Raw genomic sequence first — 16,737 nt, 5'->3', positions numbered from 1 at the left:
CGCGGCGGCCAGACGCGGTCCAAAACTGAACCCAAGGGTTGCACGAGGGTTGCACGAGCCAAATGCCCTGATAGCGACAGGGTTGTAGTGTACATATGTAAATCGGGATTGGGCTCTTCTAATTGGCTGTGTTCCCCGGTCGATGATTCCTTGGATGGGCGTAACTGACGCCAGCGCCGTCATCAGTTTGCGCGATGCTGCTTCCGCTCTTCTCCCTTCCGACCTCTTTCTTCCCTTGTTGCAATCGATAACTCGTGATTCCACATTTGTTTGACAGATGCTTGAACTTCCATCAGTGCCGTTGTAAGCTTCGTTTCCTCGAAGAATACGACCACACAAACCGTGTGACATTGAACCGATGTGAAGCAAAACACATCGACGAACCATCAACACTCTTAGGTTGCTTAGCCAGCCCAGATAGGAATCCCAGCACTTAGACTAAACACCAAAACAGACCATATCAAAGAACCCACACAATGGCTCCAACCGATGGCCGGCCCGGCCAGCCCTTCGACTTCGGTGCCTTTCTCCTCCGCCATCTCCCATTCTCCTCATCGACGACCCCTCTCCAAGCCCTGACCTACCTCTTGGGCATCTGCCTCTTCAGCATTTCCTTCCTCGTCTTCCTCAACAGCAGCGTCTCCTTTGTCATCACCGACTTGATCGGCGTCAAGCATGGCGTCGGTGACATTGTCGGCACTCTCGGCTTCGTTGATGAAATTGTCGCCTTGATCGCCTGCCCTTTCTGGGGTCTGGTGTCTGATCGTGTCGGGGTAAGACATGTTGCCGTCACCGGCTATGCGATTATTGGACTCTCGCTGCTGGTGTTTGTTCAAGCAACGAATGTGTACCCGCAGTTGCTATTGGCGAGGATTCTCTTTGCTGTTGGAGCTACCGCTGCGTAAGTAATGTTCAGCACGGCGTTCCACGACAAAAGCTAATCATCATTGGTGACAAAGGGCGACCATGGTCACGGCAATCCTCCCTTCGTTGTCCGACGAGACCCAGGCGCAAACAGATGTTGTCGAGAACCCCCCTCTAAACCCAAGGCATAGCATAACACCGTCAGTGGCTTCAGAGGTTACCATTACCCCTGATCGGTTCCGCGATCACAGCACCTCCGAAGCTGGCTTCAGATTTGATGGCACCCAAGGGAAACCCGAAGGACGTGGGAAGCCGTCCGCGTTGGCCGGCTACGTAGGGCTCTTCACAGGGTGCGGTGCCCTCCTCGCTCTTTCGCTCTTCCTCCCTCTACCGGCAAGGTTTGGACACATCAAAGGCGTCACTGTTGGTCAAGCCGTCCAGTACAGTTACTACGTCGTCGGCCTCGTCTCCTTCCTCGTCGCCATCTTCGTCTTCTTCGGTCTCCGCGGCATCAAGGGTGAAGAAGGCAAAGGATTCCGGACCCTCTTCGGACTCAAGCGCCGAACCGACGACCACTCGGCCCCCTACTCATCCAAACAAGTCTATCCCTACCTACACCTCCTCCGCGACTCGATCCGGCTCGGCCTCACCGACTCCGACATCGCCCTCGGCTACCTAGGCGGCTTCGTCGCCCGTGCCTCCACCGTCGCCATCTCGCTCTTCATGCCCCTCTTCATCAACGCCTTCTTCATCCGCAACGGCTTCTGCCAAGGCTCGCCCAACGACCCTTCCCCAGAGCTGAAAAAGGAATGCCGCCAGGCTTACATCCTCTCGTCTATCCTCACGGGCGTCGCCCAACTAATGGGTCTCCTCTGCGCTCCTCTTTTCGGCTACCTCTCTAGCCGCAAGTTCACCAAACAGAATAGACTCAACTACCCTATCATTGTGGCCACCACCTTTGGCATCGCCGGCTACATTGCCTTCCCCCAGCTTAAAAGCCCCGAGTACAAAGACAAGGATGGGCGGGGCGGCAGCCCTGTCGTCTTCTTCCTCGCTGCACTTATCGGCATCAGCCAAATTGGCGCCATCGTCTGCAGCTTGGGCTCGCTAGGACGAGGTGTGCTGAAGGTGGACGTAGTCAACGTCATCACGCATCCGCACCGCGTCGACAGGGACAGCGAAGTAGCTACTGTGACTGAACCAGCTGATAGCCGGAACGAGACGGCACCCCTTTTAGAAAATCCGGGAGCTTTGCCGGAGGATACGGTGTCGAGAGTAAGGCTGAAGGGGTCCGTGGCGGGAGTCTACTCGTGGTGCGGAGGTGCGGCCATCTTGTTGCTGACAAAGGCGGGCGGGTATGGGTTCGATGAGTGGAGCACGGGGACGCCGTTCTATATGATGGCTGGGTTCAATGTGGTTTGGTTGGTGGTCAGTCTGGGGATTGATGCGGGAAGGTTTGGGTTTAAGAGGAAGAGGGGGGGAGTAGTGATCTATGGGCATCAGGTGCCGAGTGGCTTTTGAGTGTTTTGGCGGTTGTAAGGTTGTGTGATCCAGATGGGCGAGGATAGGGGGAGGGTGGAAGTCGTTGATGATGTTATGATGTATGAATTTTGCAGAGAATATGAATCGTGCATGCTTAAGGAAATGTGTACTGTTGCATGGGCGCTGTTGAAGCGGTGATCGAGTACTGCTACTCTTCCAAAGACATGGTGATTCACTCTCTAGTTTCTGCATCCAACCATCTTTTCCCATCTTCGTATGAAACTAGCATCTCCCGAGAACCAAACCTTCCACTCCCCAAGTTCGCAACACACATTCCTGGAGAAAAAAAAAAAAAAAAAAAGACAATAGACAAGGAAAGACATAATATAGAGTGACACGACATGCTCCGTGGACTCTCACCGACCCAACTACCAGAATCTATTCCAGGGAACTGAAGACGACATTCCAGCCCTCGGTCTGATGCGGACCGAATAATCCCATACTCGGGAAACTCGGGTTCTTCGGTTTTCAGGTACGCACCTGGCAGTACCTACAAGTAGGGCTTGTTGTGCAAGCAAGTACTCTGTAGAGCTTGTCGGTAGGGTTTGTGCGCATTACCACCGACATAAAGCATCATGCATGCAGATGCGCGCATGTAACTTGATGCAGATTGTCAGAGTTGTATTCAAGGATCTAGAATCATCCATCGTGAGGTGAGAAAGCAACAGGAGACTTCGTCACTAGGTCTCTTGCAAATGGATTGTATGTATCACCACTTACTTAGATGATGTGCAAAGTCGGACCGAGCATAGAGTCTACCATAAGTTTCCACAGATTCTGGCTTGTCTGAGATATGAAAGCCAGGATGACTGGAGTTCTCCGGCAGTGTCACATCTTCGAAGCATATGAGGATGAGGGAGGGAACCTCGAGGTTGAGAATGTAACTTGGAGAGGATGGAGAGAGAGAAAGGTTGTAAGATTGAAGGTAGATATCGCTAGTGTTGTCATGGAAGTGAAATGTACATCAGGTCATGTCTTGTATGGTATGGCGGCTGTGATATGGATAAGTAATCATGGGGTTGTGATGGAGAGGGTGTTTTGCACAAGACAAGAAAGGGACACAAAAGAGTGGTCTGTTTACCTGGACCTAGGTCATAGTGAAGGGGTGGTTAGTAAGAACCGCCGAGTTCGGAGTTTGAAATGGAAATGAAAAGGTCTACTACAAGTACTTGTGTGTCAATATCATCGTCAGTGATTTTCCATCTTATTATGTGCCTATGGCGACCAGTCAGTTCAAGATCACGGTGCAGCAAGAACTTCACTTGTCCAGTGAGACATCGAAAAGTGCACTTAAACAGCCAACACAGTGTTGAGTACAAGTCACGGATCAGTGTCAGCTTGTTGTGCCTTTGCCAGAGGAATCCAAAACACTTGTTTTGATATTGCTGCTCTGCCTGATGCCTTTTGCCAGATGCCATATTGGGTGTTAATCCAAAACAAGCCTGTCTTATGTCCATTCTTACGACCTTGCCATGGTCGAGCTATGTCATAGTGCCACCTAGACTATAGCGTGTGTGTCTTTTTGCCCTCTGGATGGTTGCCATCCCATCCTTTGTCTGCGGTTTGAACCGGGTAAAAAGTGAAATATATCCTAGGTATAACGTTCATGCATGGAAGGAAAGGGGATAGATACGGGGAGGAACCAGGTCATACGAACGCGCGCAATTTCAACTTTCGAGCTTGAACAGTTTTACTTTGTTCGATTCCGCGGTAAGTGGTGGACAGATAAGGAAAACCTCTTTCACGGTTCCGGTGTTCATGAACCACTTTTCCGCTAAAGGTGAATGCAACCAAACAGACGAACACCGACCCCATGCTGGCTGCTTTTTTTATCCCAACCCGCCGCCATCCTGATTCTGACATTGCCGCCTCGAAGAGAAAATAAAGGGGGGGCCGTGTGACTGAATAGTCTGGCTTCGATGTATGGTCGTTATGCCGATATTGAGAGGCATTTAGTTGCCGAGGCTGGGGAAGGCAGACTCATCGTTGGGGTTGATGGGAGCAGCCTTGTTCTCGGCGCGGGGAGCACCGCCACGGGCAGCACCACGGGCAGCACCACGGGGAGCGCCACGGCCACGGCCGGCGTCACCACGGGGACCACCGCGGCCACCGCGGGCACCACCACGAGCGGGACGCTCGGGCTCGACGAAACGCTGGTCGATCTCGAGGACCTGCTTGACCTTGCGCTCACGCTCGCGCTGCTTCTTGCCGGCGGAGCCAGCAATGAACTCCTCGGTCTCATCCTTCTTGAGGGGCTTGGCGTTGGCCCACTTCTTGTCCTCAACGACACCCTCGTTGGCCTTGCGGACCTTGAGGGCGGCCTCGGCCTCGAGAGCGGCCTTCTTCTCGGCGAGCTGGGCAAGGTACTCAGAGTAGGAGACGTGCTTCTCCTCCTCCTCCTCGGGGATAGCCTCAGCGGCGGCCTCACCCTCGGTGGTGGCCTCCTTCTGCTCAGTCTTGGCGATCTCCTCGGCGGCCTGCTCATCCTTCAGCTCGGCCTGGCCCTCGGTGGCGCCCCAGGAAAGGGCAGCCTGCTTCTCGGATCCGCTAGTCAGGGTGTTAGTGGACGGAGGTGCCTGTGGCTAGAAATTGCTTGACCGGAACATACGAGGGGATGGACTTAGAGTGGCGGTCATCCGAGGTGTTACGGGGGTGACGGCCACCGCGACCACCGCGGACGCGGGCGTTAGCGCCGCCGCGGGGACCACGAGCAGCACCCTCCTCAGTGGGCTTGCCACGGTTGCGGTCGCTGCCGGCGTTGCGGTCGCGGAAAGCTGGGACCGAAAATGTCAGTTGAGAGGGTAGCCATGGTTAGCATGTTGGATGATCAACATACCGGCCTCGTTGCCGGTCAAGTTAGAGCGACGGCCAGAGCCCTGAGCGGGGGCCTTGCTGGGAGCGACGCCATCGGAGTTGCGCTTGGTGGTGTGGGTCGAGGTCTTCTCGACGATCTTAGCAGGGGCGGCGGGAGCGGTGTTATCCTCCACGTCGTTGCCTGAATGAAAACAATCGATCCGTCAGTATTGGTGGTTCCTTGGATTGCGGTGTTCAATGTTCCTCCTCGCCCTGCCAATTTCGAGTGTGCCGTCGCGTGGGTTCCGTAATTCACAGGAGGGTGGGCAACCAACCGAGCAGATCGAACAGGTTCTGTAGAAAAAGAATCGCAATCGGTTAGTTTCTTGCTGTCTTGAGCTCTAGATTTTCGCGGTATGGCCGGCTGCTGCTCGCTGTGCGTCTGGATCCCCATTCTCCAAGCCTCCCTCCTCTTTCGGATCCCAAATTGTCGCAAGGAGCCGGTGTTGGCGGACTCGCTCGGAAACAAAAATGAAGCTCTCAGTTTCATTTCACGGCGAGGTCCAACCACGGGGTCATCCATATCCGCTGCACAGCATGCAGCTCTCGGCCGACCGTGAAACCGGCCATTTCGGAGATTGACGGGGAGAGAGATAAACACACCTTGGAAGCGACCGACATCTTTGCGCTTGACAGGACGTTGGCCTGACTCAATGCGCTTCTTCTAGACGGGGTTGGGTAGGGGGGGCGGACGACAGCGACAACGACGTCTGATGCTCGCTGTGGTGTCGTAAAAGATTTTGGCAAATCGCTCCCGGGCCACAGGGAGCTCGGACCAGGTTTTGGCAGTGGCACGGATCACAGAGACGCTCGTGCCCCGCCCACCTGCACCAAATCTCCCCTCCAAGGCCCTGCTCTGGCCCTCTTTGCCGCTGTTCCCCGCTTCCAACTTTGACTGCCGTTTTGGCTTTTTGGTGAAATTTCAGTGCGCCGCTGTTATTGGTGGTTAGGGCTACCACTTTGCACGCTGCCTGCCCTTTGTTACCAATGTGACGTGCGTATCGATCCGTACACGCCGTAACTTTGCCTGTTTGAGCTCTGCTCCCAATCCGGCAAGTCTTGGCAGAGTGTTTGCAGCTGCGACGACAACCACTCACGACCATAGACATCATCGTCACCAAGGTAAACAAACCACTGGAAACACATCCGTCACAAACACCTGACGGAAGCTGCCGCTTTATATGCCAAGTTGACGCATTCCTGCTGAGGTGACAGCCTTCTATGAGATCGGACCTGCCTCAAGCACCCCGGACTTCCTGTCAACGGACTTCATGCCAAAAAGGCACGCATTGCCGTCGTGCTTTTAGACACCGGACGTCATGTCTTTCTTGGGGAAGTATTACCTTGGTTGCTGTGCTTGACGGCTTGCCAACAGGTGCTTGATCACGGCCACATTGGAGAGGTCATCACGGACCACTTGAGCAGTTTGATATGCAGCGTGGACCTTTCACCTTTTTTTTTCTTTTTCTTTCTGTTTTTTTTTTCCAACCCCTACTTCTATCTTACTTCCTTTCATTCAAGACTTCTCTGGAAAGTCTGCCATATGCCATGATGTAGAACAGTGTTGGAAGTTGTATAGGTTCTACGTGTCTGTTGAACCGCATCACCCTCAAATCACAGCGGCTCTGCATGCGTTTCCACAAGTGTGGTTCTGGATGGACTCACCCGTTGGTTTGCATCTGACAGTCATGGCAGAGAGTGGACGCTGTGGCGACGAAGCTCAAACAGCAACTATATTAGGACGAGTACCGTTCGCCAGTCGAAGCAGTTGCCAATGGATGTTGAATTCATGAATTGAAGCTCCCCTTTTTAACACACTTGTTTACTTCCTCGTGGCCCTTCGAGGCGGAGATGGACATACATCTGCAAAATACATAACCTTTACCACATTAGAGTCCTGTCCTCGCATCGAGAATGGAAGATAGCCATCAGCAAATGTCTCTTTGTTGTAGGTTAGTTAACCTGAGATATCGGTATCAACTAATCCAGTTATTGTACGGATAACAAGTCGCGGAGAGCCATTTCATCATGATCAATATGCAAGTCGACTTCCTTCTTTGTTGTGTAGCTCTGCAATTCCTTTCTCTCCTTTTCATCTGCCTTTTCAAGATTCTACTGCATTTCTCGTGTCTTGCTTTTCACCCAACATCGAGTCTTTCGTGTTAGTCATGGCAGATTGTTTGAAGTCAACTTACAGGCGTTGTATCAAACAGTGTGTCTCTGTGTTTCTTGACAACTAAGAATGTCTCCACGGCGTTGCCAGAGAAAGTTGGGCATGTACTGGATGAGAAGCATTATCTAGCCTGGTCGCCATTGTTTGGCATGACAGATTTGCTTCATTTGAGCTGATATTTAGCTCTGAGGCTATGCAAAGTCCACAACACTCTGAAACACCGGGGCAGCCACATGAGTCGTTGACGGTAGAAGTCGTTCTGGTCACGAAATCTGTCTTCAGGAGTTTGTCGATCATTCATCTTTAGGTTTGAGCCACATTATGCACCTACTCTTGGATATCGGCAAGGGATGTTTGAGGAGGCTGTTATGAAGCACTTCTAACGTTATACTTCTGTCCACTGTATCAAACACGCCAGTACATCATCTGTGAGCGAAAGCCACAGCTCAGGCTTTGGGTAATAGGAGAGAACCCGGTCGGTAGAAGTTGCAATCAAACCCACCTCATTAACGTGTACCTCCCAGGTCTTGCTTGATACGAGTGTTAGTTCACGGGAAGACAAGAAGTCTATTTATTACCAGGCAAATATGTATACAAAAGCCACATGTCAACCGCTCAAACCAGCAAATGTGGAGGTCTCGACAAACAAAGCATAGAAGTAGGACACTTTGCGCCTACAAGCACTATGGCTGAAATCTCGAAAAGATGTCACACTGTATTGAGGCCGCAGGCTCTACGAAGCAGCAAAAAGAAAGAAGAGCTTGAAGGACACTCCCATTTTCGACACCTCCGCCGACAACGAACAGCTCACCAAGTTTCACGATACTCACTTGCAGTATGCTCGCAACGTCCGTTGTGAGCGCAAGGTCAAGAATTTCGAGCTGAGCCCACATACTTGTCACGATTTGCTCCAGATTGCCTGGAAAGAGGACTTCAAAGAATATCTCTCTTGTCTAAATAACGCTCGGCTCTACATGGAGCTACACAAACGAAGTTCCCAAAGAGGAATGATTTAGCTGGTCAGTAGAGTGTTGAGAGAGCTGTGCCCGACTTTGAGAGTCGTCCAACAGCAGGTAGCTTGTCATTTGGCAACGAGATCGACGGTTCCTTTGGGTGTGACTCATCCTGCATTCGGCTTGCCCTGCAACCTGTCCACCAGAATTCGAAATGAGTTCAAATAAATCTGCCCGCCTTCGGGTTGATTTAACCTTCCAGAGTCTTCCCCAAGCATCAGGGCCGATTGAAAGAGGTAGTAGGAGGTAGGAGTGATGAAAGCGTGATGGTGGGCTTGTCACATCTGTGCGACCACCGGTCAGCGTGCCGAGTGACGCCTCAGCGGCACGGCCAGGATGGCGACCCGAACCTTGTCGAAGCGGAAGCATGGAAGGGTTCCCGCTGCGGCTCTACACTACTCCAACACTGGACAGGTTGGAGGAACAGGAAAGTATGTACCATTCATGCTCATCCCGTTTCTTCTCGAAGCGTTTCATGGTGCAGAATACGAATCCAGATGCTCAGCGGATAGAACCCAGCATTGCTGAAGGGCAGGTCGATATGTCATGATGGCTGGGCTGACAGAAGTCCACTGGCTACACACGGCTACCATCGGCGCCTCCACCAGAAGTCACTATGCACACTTCCACAGGCAGCAGCGTTTCGGTGTGGAACTGAGGTTTCACTGGACTCAATTCAACAATGCGGATCCCCAGACCACCGTTTGACTCCAGTTCCGTACCTAACCCGGGGATGATTCCTTCCGGACCGGTCATCACGCGGTAGACCGGTCCAGACTATGCAGTGACTTGTACGCGGAACTCCCAGGATCTCCTTACACTACAAATGGGACACATGGGAGTTGAGGGGCAACATGCTGGTCGTGAATGGAGTATCTATGTGTCATGGCTTACCCCATGAGCTACATGACCAGACGGAACCATCCTACCTTTTGAAGACGCCCGATATGTCACATCTTCTTTCGGCACGTGGAGCCAGCGTGGCGTCCATCTACATTATCCGAGATATCGACTGAGGGTGATTTCGAACACCACCAAAGGGAAATCCTGGAGATCGTGTACTGGATACCTTGAGCTCAGCAATGTATCATCTCCCAACCAGCAGTTTTTAGGCGGGAGTGACTTCAGGGGAACCAAACCACATAGGCTCACCACCATCTCAGGATCATGAGCTGGACATCAGCAGAAATGTACTGCTGATCAAAAGGAAACAATTGTGAAGGGCCACATGCAACCTTCGGCCTGTCGGGACGCAACGTTATGTCTCCATAGGTCCGAACTCAGAACAATAGACGGTTAATAACGGACCAGCATTACTGCACACCTGGATCTGTTATTGATGGAATGTTAGTTGTAGGGCTAGACACCGTCTAGATGTTGCTTAAGTCGAGAAAAGGACTGGTAGATAACCTGGAGAACAACCATGATACCCGACAGTTGCTAGACTCGACGGCCTGTTTATAGGTAGGTTCCTCCTCATTATCACCATGCTTTTCCTTCATAGCTTCTTGTGTTGGATCGTGCTATATTCAACGAAGCTGGAACCTATATTGATCCCACATATATGACATGGTAGTCTTTCTCATTATCTAAATATTACGTATCAACAAAAACCTCCAAAGGCTTCTTGCATTGGAAAATGACAATGACGTTCCAATACAGCATTCAAATGTGAAGACATAAATGGTGGATGTGGAAGGAAAGTATCAGCGATTGATGCACGACGAAGGTCTATCGGTAATAACGCCACGTTTGATTAAGTTCGAAATTCAAATTGATCTTGCGGGACACTTCTTCTGTGTATTTGCTACATCATGCCACAAATCAGACTAATACCATGACGGGTTTACTTCGACCAAGCTATGTTGAAGCCGTCAAGCATCCTCCAAACCGAAGAAAGGTGTTTACAGAACTGTCAATCTGTTCCCTTGGACATTCTCGTTACCTATGCTCGGATTCGCTTCGCTTTGAGACCTTCTATGCCTCCAGACATTTCTGACAACCAACAGAACAAACAGTCTTCGAACGCACTCGCCTGGAATTTCCAATACCCTCGTTCCCGTTGTTTACTTTCACTCCCAACTCACTTCATCAATTCGGAGATTCCCATCCACTTTTAAAGGTAATCTCACATCATCACATATCATCCCTCCACCATGTCGTGTCCTCCTCCCAAAGCTCCTCTACCCAACCTTGGCATCAAGCTCACTGAGCCTTCATGAGCTCCTCCCATCTACTAATATCTCCATGCCGCCTCCGACCACTCCATCCCGGTGTTTTTCACATCCCAACCGGCAGTCATCTTGTTCACCCCTCCCCACACCGTTCCCCCGTTCTCCATCCATCAGCCCCGTTCCCGTCTCCGTAGTGTATGTATATGTAGGTCCTCAGCCCCGGTCGGTCGTCCACCGGAGGGACACCCAGTTCTCCACAAATCAACCGGACCGCGGACCTACATACTACCTCGCTTTTGTTTAAAAAAATCTCCACTCTCTTGTCCTCCTCCTCCTCCTCCTCCGCCAGTCAGTCAGTCAGTCAGTCAGTCAGTCAGTCAGTGTCCACATGCCGCAAAAAGTTTTTGGCGGGCACTACTGGCTTTGCGGGCTCAGCGGGCTCCCCAAACAGTGGAGAAGGAAAAGTTCGGTGGAGAGATTGTAGATGAGAGGGACGACAAGAACCTGAAGATCTTGCGGACTACATTAGGATAGCGGATCCCTACCTAGTGTAGGTGCAGTACATACCGTTCTTCGGTTGTTATCACCGAACATGGAAGGCTACATACTGCATAGTACCTCAGTCCTTAGAAGTAAGCGGTGTTTCTCCACACCGTGTTAGTGTTTTTTTTTTTTTTTTTTTTTTTTGTTCTCAGTAACATTTTCCATCTCCTGGCTGCGGTCCGCGGGAAAGTTAAGTTCTCACACTAAATCTAGCACTATAGCCGGCTTTATTCCCGGACGAGGCTTCCCTGACTTTCTCTACCGATCTCTCTCTTTTTCCTTCCTTTTTTTCGGAATTTTTTTTTTTTTTTTTTTTTTTTTTTTTTTTTTTTTTTTTTCCTGAGGGACCGACTTCGCTGCGGAGATGATGAGCTTTGTGAGTGAGATGGAGTTGGGGGAGGGACTGGTGTGGGAAAAAGTGAAAAGTGAGAGTTGAATAATACCGCGAAGAATGCGGGAAACCTTCGATCGTAAAAAGGGGGGATTCTTTTCTCTAATTTTTATCAACCATCATGCGTACTGCGGTAGTCACAGTACCTGGAGGTGAATACCAAGGTAAAAGCCAAGCACAAATCAATCGACTGACTCCAAGTCCAGGGCATCACGCACAACAGAAAGGCGGCCCAATTCAATTTCCTCAAACTTCAAGTTCTCAACTTCCAAGTCCATTGCAGGGGAACCACAAATTCCATCCTTTTTATTTTGACTCATCCCAAAGCAACCCCAAAAGATAACATCGCCAGGCACGACAGAAGAACTAGATCTAGATTCACCGCCAAGCCGCTTGGCCCTTTTCTTGATCTTTTCTCACGCGGTCTTCGCTCACCATCCCAACCCATCATCGCTATCTGCAGTGCCTAGCTGTTGTCGATCTGCGCCATGTGTCGTCGTGTCGGGTTTACACTACGTACACTACACTAGTACTGACCGTTACCGGTCCGTTTACACCATGCAAATGGAGTACCGGCCCGTATCTAGAGGCGGAGTTGGATGTGGAGCGTTCTTCCGATGACAAAGCCGTCGGTCACGCGTCTCCGCTGCCCCTGGCTACGGCCTTGCGGGTTAGGTAAATTTGTCACGCAAATCGTTCGGCGCGGTCCTGTAAAGAATTGAGCTTGTTTGTCTTTTGGACTTCGATGTAACTTTTGTTTAGTAGTATTTCCTGATGATCCTGTCTGATGGTAGGTGACGTTGATCTGGCTATTTACATCAGGTAGACGGTTCAAGGTAATGTAAACAACATGTCCTGCTCCCCATGGCGAGGCTTGTCATCTGCCGTAGCCTCAACGGTCTCGTGGTATTCCCCCCGCGTTTTTCGTTGGTCAACAATTCCGTAGATTCTCATCGTGATGACAAGTTGATTGTCATGCTGCGCTGACCTCCTATTTTCCAACCTCAATCGCTGATAGCCCAGACAGAAATTGACAGTTGAACATATCAAACACCGGGTCCAAACACCATGCTTTTTGATGAGATTGAGAAAACTCCTTTTTCCTTCTGTGATATGAATCAAAGTATCCGATTTTGAACACCATTTTTGTTTTGTGGTACAGTTACAGTGAAAGCAGACGCATACAAGGTATCAAAACATGCTGGCATCACCAAAAGCCAGTGACCAACACAAACAAAATCTCAAAAAATATCCAAAAGAGGGAACAAAAGAGTGGGGAGACGGGTTTGTCTCTCCCATAAAAAGAGGGCAAAACCCGCTGATTGTGAATTATACCCAGTGCTCACTGCTTCACGGGTATCTTTTAAAAACATTAACTTTTCCGGTCGTACTTTTGTTGTTGTTGTGTCTTCTCGCGTTGTCGTCATTCGTCCGAAGCGGCCATCGTGCCCACCTATTTTTTATATAACCTCCTTTCTCGATTGCTGTGCAGTTGCTGACCCGGCTATGTGTGATGTGCCGGTTTGTGAAATTTTTCAGTATGTCGAATTTTAAACAGATGTCTGTCGAATCGGGTAACGGTGAAACCCATAACATCCCGCGATACCTCCTCTCCCTAAGCCATGCCATTATCCTCCTTTCTCTCCGTCTCTTCTACCGCATGTTGCTGGTGTCGAACGAGAACTGTGTCGGAAAAGCCATGCTAGCACTCAAACCGAAAGGATCGCCAAAGTCGTATTGGTGATCGAGAAGCTGGGCCATTGGCGGGTACGCAGGATGCTGTTGATGAGAGCCGTTTTCGATCGGTGACTGCTGGTTTCCTTGAGGACCGGAGGTGACAGGGGACGAAAGTGACATTGCTTGGGGGTCGCCGCCGTATGCTTGGCCGGGATAGGGGCCAGGTCCGCTTGGAGTATCGGGGGTCTCGCCGGGGTCGTCCATCATCTCGGCTGCGGCGTCGTACTCCTGTTCTGAATTACGGAATGAGCCTAAGGTGACAAATATTTATTAGAGGGGAAAAGGGGAAGGAAGAAAAAGAAAAACGGGTCAGCTTGCCGAGTTGCTCAATATGATTCTGGAAGGAAGGCGTGGGGTAGAACGAATTCGTGTTTCCGCCAACGCTGTTCCTCATGTGGTTCTGTCCTTGCTGAAGGCCAGGCATCTGCATCTGGCGTTGTTGCTGAGCTAGACCGGGCACTCCGTTACCCAATTGCGAAGGCGGGTGGATCTTTAATGCTGAAGCGGGTGGGAGATGCGGGCGAATCGGGGGAATCATGCCGTCGGAAGTGACCGGTGATGCGCCGCTATGGGAACCAAAGGTTGCTGTCGTTGATGGTGAGGCCGAATGCGATAGTGGTGTTGGCCGACTCTTGGGCGATAGAGCTGACGCGTGAGAATGAACCGGAGGTGGCAGGGGAGAGATAGGAATCCCGGGTTCGAGTTTAGGAGCGATGCTCGACTGCGATCTGCGGGCATGGTGTCTATTCAGGAGAGCCCGCTGAATCGGCGGCTGCTGTACCAAGTTTTGGGGCATATGAGTAGGTCCAAGATTTGGACTGCCCGTCTTGGCTTGGAGCTCGGCTTGAACATCGATGCCTGAAAAGGAGGGTAGGTAGAGTTAGCAAATCAATCAATATTGGTGAGGAAGGCCCCCCCAAAAAGGGGTGTAAACAAACAACCCGAACATGGGAAGGTCGTAGACAAAGGTACCTTTCTCAAGGAGGATGCGCTCCAAAAGCGAATTCTTGTAACGAAGCATCAGGCATTCGTCAGCGGCATGTCGGTGAGCAGCCTGCAGATTGGCAAGGTTTTGCTCGTGGGTGCGGATAGCATCTTCAAGCTGCTTGATGTACTCAGTCCTGCGCTCACGGAATGCAGCTTGAGCCTGACGGTTCCTCTGCTTCCGTTCCTCGGACGTGGCATAGATCTATACATATGTTAGGATGTTATTTATCACTAGTTGTGTCTGCAAGAAGAATATAAAAAAAAGAAAATCAAACCAAAATAAAATAAGAAATTGAAAAAAAAAGACCAAAACAAGAAAAGAAAGAAGTCAAGATCTTACCGGCTTGCGGCCGCCTTTGCGCTTGGGCTGTTGGTTTTCTTGGGGAGCAGCGGTTTTCGTCGAGGTACCTGTATTTGGGCCATTGGCCTCACCACCAGGTGCCTCTCCCTCTCTTTCTCTCTCGGGACTAGACTCCATCTGCGAGTCTTCACTATCGTCTTTGGTGGGATCGTGCTTATCGATAGACATCTTGTCTGCCATGTCCTTCTTCCTTCCCTGATTGTACAGAATTAGTTGCACTGGCAGACGTTGTTTGTTCTGCCAGTGAGAGTGTGCGTGTTGAGCGTCTGTGACTGTGACTCTTGTGCAAGGTACGCCGTCGTATGTAGGTAGGTAGTGTAGAGGGCTCGGCAGGGGGGGGGGTTTCCGGTAGTGGTTGGTAGTGGTGAGCCTTTGTTGATGCGGGGCCTGCCCAGGAGCGGATTCGGGGAAGAACCTAATGCGGGTTGAGTGCCAACGTGTGCTGCACCACGGCACTCGGAAAAAGCTTGGGCGGGGACAGCGAATGAGTTTTCGATATGGGATGGCAAGACACGCCCCAGGTCTCGGTTCCTCCTCTCTCTCACAAAGTTCCCTCGTGCTAAAATTCTCCGAACAAGATGGACTGGCTCAGGAACAGCTTCGGGAACCAGGGATGATGGCGCCAATCAGTGCGTAATCTCGAATCTGAAATCTGGGGAATGGGGGTAGGATCCGAGTTTCTGGAACCGGCGATAAGGCAAGGCCAGGCAGAGAGCGAGCGTCTGTACGGAAAAAGGGGGTTGGAAAATCAACACAGGCCCGCGTTTCCCCGGATTCCGTGTGTCAAGGCTCGACTTGAAGACGGTTTTTTGGAGGGCCCGAGATAAGCTGGAGGTCGATGACAGGTTGCGCATGTGTAAAGAAAAGAGAAGAATGGGAGGGTTTTATGTAATGTTAATCCCCCTGGAGTGGGTGGAGGGTCCGCAAGCCCCCGCCCATGTCCACTGGATGCTCGCTGGATCCTCACTGGATGTCGTCCACAGGGCCCCGGAGGTCATACCTACCCCAATGGCCCGCATACCGCCGCTACACTACGAAGACTAGGCTGGCCTGGCTTGTTTAGCTTGTCCCACGAGCTTCCCTTGTCACTCGAGAAAAAAAAAAGAAAAGACTGGAGGAAGGGAGCCCCGCCAGGCAGCTCGAGTTTGTGGTTTGGCGAGTCTGGCCAAAGACAAATATCCAGTGTCTCTCCCCCTCCCCCAACACAACACAGGACCTCCTTCCAGCTCTTCCTGGGACCGAAATGGGTCACCTGCGCCCGTTTCGTTGGATGGCACAGATGGTCACCCTTGACGACACTAGGCCGAAAACCCTATGGCTCCATCGACTTCTGGACGACCAACGTTGACGCCCCGTTCCACCCCCAGCCCCCGAACGCAATCTTCCACGTTGCAGGCTTCCCCAGACGAAAGTTCGAAACATCAACACCGGCTCCTCTCTGGGTACGGCTATGTTCCGTAGTGGCTACCGTACCTGGACCCCGCGGCCCTCAGCGTTTGTCCTGGTTCCTCCTGTGTCCAACATCGACGGATTCTGCTTGGCTGCCAACCCGCTCCCCACAGTGGCATCTGGCGGACGACTTCGTCTGGAGCCAATGGTGCCTGTTGTGTTGCAAAGTGGGAATTCCCGATACCGCTTTGGGAAGTCTTTCTGCAGCACCTGCACCATCAGCCGATTCCATTTGCCTACATGGGCTTGGGCCGACCGGCTGGCTCCCTGTCTTCCGTTGTGTCCGTCTCCAACTACCGTGTACCTCGATGGCTCCTTGACATTACATACCAGCAGGTTTGGTTTCTTTTGCTACAGGAATGCCGATAGGGCTGGCCAGGTTTCGCTGTTAGATCTCGAAATTTTACGTACGGGGATCCAGGCTGTCTCTACTCCCAATGATGGTTTGTCAAAGAGTCTTAAAATGCTTTGGCATAGAGGAATGGTAGACCAGGCCCCGTGACAGGCCGCATGAGCTGTCTCAGGAACATGCTGTTAGTGCCATGTTCGCCGGGGCCAACATCAGAGCCAACTTGCAATGGCAATGCCTATAGGTTCCAGCTTTCTACTGAGCTATGAGTTGAACTCAGTGTGGGTTGCCGTCCTATGAG

General features: G+C 51.4%; 4 protein-coding genes across 5 annotated transcripts; 2 read left to right on the top strand and 2 right to left on the bottom strand.

Moving 5' to 3' along the window:
- Positions 1–183: 183 nt before the first annotated feature.
- Positions 184–2,567, top strand: NCU00226 (MFS transporter). The gene is made up of 3 exons (XM_952604.3): positions 184–399; positions 455–901; positions 960–2,567. Exons 2-3 carry the CDS (start codon positions 477–479, stop codon positions 2,383–2,385), a joined length of 1,851 nt encoding a protein of 616 aa, XP_957697.3. The 5' UTR covers positions 184–399; positions 455–476; the 3' UTR covers positions 2,386–2,567.
- A 1,011-nt stretch (positions 2,568–3,578) lies between these two features.
- On the bottom strand, positions 3,579–6,038 carry NCU00225 (hypothetical protein). Its single transcript, XM_952603.3, has 5 exons — positions 5,863–6,038; positions 5,535–5,553; positions 5,243–5,401; positions 5,015–5,180; positions 3,579–4,953 (listed from the first exon to the last, which is right to left on the bottom strand). The coding sequence occupies exons 1-5, from the start codon at positions 5,878–5,880 to the stop codon at positions 4,359–4,361; spliced, it is 957 nt and encodes a 318-aa protein (XP_957696.1). The 5' UTR covers positions 5,881–6,038; the 3' UTR covers positions 3,579–4,358.
- Positions 6,039–8,781: 2,743 nt separating this feature from the next.
- On the top strand, positions 8,782–9,461 carry NCU00224 (hypothetical protein; the record flags this gene model as incomplete). The annotated part of the gene is made up of 2 exons (XM_011395492.1): positions 8,782–8,876; positions 9,254–9,461. 2 exons carry the CDS (start codon positions 8,782–8,784, stop codon positions 9,459–9,461), a joined length of 303 nt encoding a protein of 100 aa, XP_011393794.1.
- Positions 9,462–12,293: 2,832 nt separating this feature from the next.
- NCU00223 lies at positions 12,294–15,483 on the bottom strand. 2 transcript variants are annotated; one of them, XM_011395490.1, is made up of 4 exons: positions 14,618–15,483; positions 14,263–14,479; positions 13,609–14,148; positions 12,294–13,541 (listed from the first exon to the last, which is right to left on the bottom strand). In XM_011395490.1, the coding sequence occupies exons 1-4, from the start codon at positions 14,816–14,818 to the stop codon at positions 13,207–13,209; spliced, it is 1,293 nt and encodes a 430-aa protein (XP_011393792.1). In that variant the 5' UTR covers positions 14,819–15,483; the 3' UTR covers positions 12,294–13,206. The 2 variants fall into 2 exon arrangements, with proteins under 2 accessions (XP_011393792.1, XP_011393793.1); XM_011395491.1 differs by having other exon boundaries at positions 12,294–13,523.
- Positions 15,484–16,737: the final 1,254 nt, after the last annotated feature.

The sequence above is a fragment of the Neurospora crassa genome, linkage group III (assembly GCF_000182925.2).
Source record: "Neurospora crassa OR74A linkage group III, whole genome shotgun sequence".
In the NCBI taxonomy this organism is placed as follows: Eukaryota; Fungi; Ascomycota; class Sordariomycetes; order Sordariales; family Sordariaceae; genus Neurospora; species Neurospora crassa.
The sequence above is the reverse complement of the archived record's forward strand: the minus strand, read 5'-3'. Positions and strand labels throughout refer to the sequence as shown.

What these genes read in the sequence shown, in the direction of transcription:
- NCU00226 (XM_952604.3), top strand. Translation starts at nt 477, where the DNA reads ATGGCTCCAACCGATGGCCGGCCCGGCCAGCCCTTCGACTTCGGTGCC. An exon ending in GCTGTTGGAGCTACCGCTGC is followed by an intron (nt 902 to 959) that starts GTAAGTAATGTT and finishes TTGGTGACAAAG; the next exon opens with GGCGACCATGGTCACGGCAA.
- NCU00225 (XM_952603.3), bottom strand. An exon ending in CTTGACCGGCAACGAGGCCG is followed by an intron (nt 5,181 to 5,242) that starts GTATGTTGATCA and finishes TTTCGGTCCCAG; the next exon opens with CTTTCCGCGACCGCAACGCC. An exon ending in CACTCTAAGTCCATCCCCTC is followed by an intron (nt 4,954 to 5,014) that starts GTATGTTCCGGT and finishes CACCCTGACTAG; the next exon opens with CGGATCCGAGAAGCAGGCTG.
- NCU00223 (XM_011395490.1), bottom strand. Translation starts at nt 14,818, where the DNA reads ATGGCAGACAAGATGTCTATCGATAAGCACGATCCCACCAAAGACGAT. An exon ending in GCAAAGGCGGCCGCAAGCCG is followed by an intron (nt 14,480 to 14,617) that starts GTAAGATCTTGA and finishes ACATATGTATAG; the next exon opens with ATCTATGCCACGTCCGAGGA. An exon ending in GCGCATCCTCCTTGAGAAAG is followed by an intron (nt 14,149 to 14,262) that starts GTACCTTTGTCT and finishes CCTCCTTTTCAG; the next exon opens with GCATCGATGTTCAAGCCGAG.